Below are 2,995 nucleotides of genomic sequence, written 5' to 3'. Positions count from 1 at the left end.
TAATGTTGTTTCCACTCATCATCTCCGACGTCCGCTGCTCCGTGTCAGCCGTTTGGGATTCCCCTCCGTGTTTTCCCTTCAGAAAGGCGGAGGGGAATCCGCGYTCTCTGATTGGCTGCCTGTCACATTCAACAGGCTGCCTTCTCGCTCCCAGTCGGGGAAAACCCACAGGCTGCAGCGATAAACTGGCCAAGACGATCCAACATGCTGAATATGGCTGATTTGGGTCGGAGCGGTTCTGGACCCGATCGGTCGGAACACCACAGGATGATCGTTGGACCTTCCAGGATTGTCCTGAGGGGAAAATCGGGGCAAAGCAGTGAGCTGGGCTGCAGGTCGGAGGGAGGGAGCTATTGGATCAGGTGGTCCATGTCCATGTTCTCCATCTCAATATAATGGTTGTTGCAGACAGACTTCATGATCTGGACTCTTTTGGTTGGATGTTGGTTTTATTTCCACTCTGGTTTCATGTTTAGTTTTTATCCAGGTGCATTTTGTCAACAGGCTGAGAGTCCGTTTTATTTTTGGTAGTTTATTTAGTTCACCAGTTGCAGTGTTTAGTCTTCTTTTGAAAATAAAGTATGTATTTTGGCAGGACATCTCTTGCATTATTATGTCATTACATCAGTTTACAATGGTCTTCAAACAATATTATCGTTTATCGCAATAATTTTAGAGACAATTAATCGCCCAGCTAAACTTATCATGACGGACCTACGGCTCAGTGGCTTTTTGATCATCTTATGTTAAAGTTACTGAAATTAGAGGATTATTTTGTTAAATTATCGTTCTCTGGTTTATGGTGACACATTTCAAAACATTTAGTTTTATTTTAGCTCATCTTGTCCCAGAAAACTGTTGACTTAATAATAACGGTAATAAATGAGATCGTATAATCGTGAATTGAAACTTTTTGTTTTTATCTCCAAAGTGTTCTTGCTGGAAACGTTTGAATTTTACTGTGGAAAACTGAACGAGCCCTGGAAGCTCTTCTTCTTCTTCTTCTGTTGTTTTTCTTCTTCTCTTGTCTCATGTCTGGCCCGTCCTCAGGTATCCGCGGCGTGTCGGAGGAAACCACCACAGGAGTTCATAACCTCTACAAGATGTTGAAAAAAGGCGACCTGAAGATGCCAGCCATCAACGTCAACGACTCCGTCACCAAGGTAACCGGCTGTCTGACCGCCGCCTCCATCGCCAGCCTTCCTCCTCCTCCTCATCGTCGGCACGTCTCTGCAGAGTAAGTTCGACAACCTGTACGGCTGCAGGGAGAGTCTGATCGACGGCATCAAGCGAGCCACCGACGTCATGATCGCCGGGAAGGTCGCCGTGGTAGCGGGCTACGGCGACGTCGGCAAAGGCTGCGTCCAGGCGCTGCGGGCCTTCGGCGCCCGCGTCATCGTCACGGAGATCGACCCCATCAACGCCCTGCAGGCCGCCATGGAGGGTGAGCGAGACCGAGGCGCCGAGCTTTGGGCCGCAGGAAGTCGACTCACACGGACTTCCTGTTTCAGGGTACGAGGTGACAACGATGGACGAAGCCTGCAAGGAGGGAAACATCTTCGTCACCACGACCGGCTGCGAGGACATCGTCCTGGGGCGGTGAGCTGAAACTGGGGCTGCAGGGCAACAGGAAGTGACATCAGGAATATTTGCTCTCATATATGAAGACACTCAGTTTAGCACATAACAGTTGAGTTCTTAAAAAATCACGAGGGAAACGCTGAGCTGGTCCATTTATCTATTTAAATGTTATTATTTACACTTTAGCTGAATTCAGGCTGGTTTTTGTTGGCCAAAAATATATTGATATCCATTTATTTCATATTTTCTGTGATGCACTATGCATATTGTGATGTTTGTATACATCTATAAATACCGTATTTTCTGGACTATAAGGCGCACTGCTGATTTTTGAGAAAATCTGAGGCTTTTAGTCCTTATAGTCCGGAAAATACGGTGCATATTTTATTCTAGTGACATAAAAAAAACAATCTAAAAATGTGGAGAATTGTATGTTATTGACATATTTAAAAATGTATATAGTGATATCAGCCTGCTGGTTTCCGTGGCAACGAGTGATTTCGGTTTCAATTTCAGTCACTTTGAGAGCATGAAGGACGACGCCATCGTCTGCAACATCGGACACTTTGACTGCGAGATCGACATGAGCTGGCTGAACAAGAACGCCGCGGAGCGCATCAACGTGAAGCCACAGGTGGGCGGCGTTCACCACTTCACCACCACTTCACCTTAATATGTTCGCCACCGCCTCTTTAACCGGTCCGCCGCCGCCCCTTTAACCGGTCCGCCACCGCCCCTTTAACCTGTTCGCCACCGCCCCTTTAACCGGTCCGCCACCGCCCCTTTAACCCCTTCCTGCCTTTAACCCCTTCCTGTCCAGGCTCGCTGCCTCTCTCGGTCTCTGCTGATCTGTTGTTCTGCGTTTCGCCCCTTGAGGCGTTGCAGCCCAACTCTCCGTGTTGCCGCTGCGTCAGAAGGGGCTCAGACCAACCGCTGGCGGTTTGAGGCGCCGACCTCTCCAGCTCTGAGAGACTCGGACTCGAACGCCATCAACACGCCGCCGGTCGCTTTATTTCAGAAAACACTGGACGAGTTAAGACACCGGTTCGGTCCGGTCCGGTCCGCTTTAACCCGACTCCGGTCTGCTTCAGTGAACCCTAATCGACCTCTGACCTCTGGTTCAGTTTGAATGTGAACACCAAAAGCAGGAAGTGGACTACAGCGCAGGGCATTCTGGGTAAATACAACCAAAGCTAACATGCTAGCATAGCGCTAGCAGCAGAAATGGCTCAAAAAATCCTGCGACCACTAAAATCTGACGCCTTCATTTAGTTTCCACTAAAATGATCTTTGCTGAAACGGTCGAACTCTGTGGTTAAACGGTAGTTTAACGGTTAGATCAGAGTTTCTCAACCTGTTTCAGCCCAGCGCCCCCCAGCCTTTATCCAGCCCCCCCAGCCTTTATCCAGCCCCT

General features: G+C 48.7%; 1 protein-coding gene across 1 annotated transcript in view; it reads left to right on the top strand.

The window, feature by feature from the left end:
- The window catches only part of ahcy (adenosylhomocysteinase), a 13,468-nt gene that overhangs the window by 7,337 nt on the left and 3,136 nt on the right, over positions 1-2,995 (top strand). Inside the window, exons 5-9 of the mRNA XM_017304628.1 lie at positions 1,051-1,163; positions 1,237-1,444; positions 1,512-1,599; positions 2,098-2,245; positions 2,402-2,584. Of these exons, the coding sequence (XP_017160117.1) occupies positions 1,051-1,163; positions 1,237-1,444; positions 1,512-1,599; positions 2,098-2,245; positions 2,402-2,584 (740 nt within the window). The remainder of the gene's footprint in view (positions 1-1,050; positions 1,164-1,236; positions 1,445-1,511; positions 1,600-2,097; positions 2,246-2,401; positions 2,585-2,995) is intronic.

The sequence above is a fragment of the Poecilia reticulata genome, linkage group LG5, assembly GCF_000633615.1.
Source record: "Poecilia reticulata strain Guanapo linkage group LG5, Guppy_female_1.0+MT, whole genome shotgun sequence".
Classification (NCBI taxonomy): domain Eukaryota; kingdom Metazoa; phylum Chordata; class Actinopteri; order Cyprinodontiformes; family Poeciliidae; genus Poecilia; species Poecilia reticulata.
The sequence above is the reverse complement of the archived record's forward strand: the minus strand, read 5'-3'. Positions and strand labels throughout refer to the sequence as shown.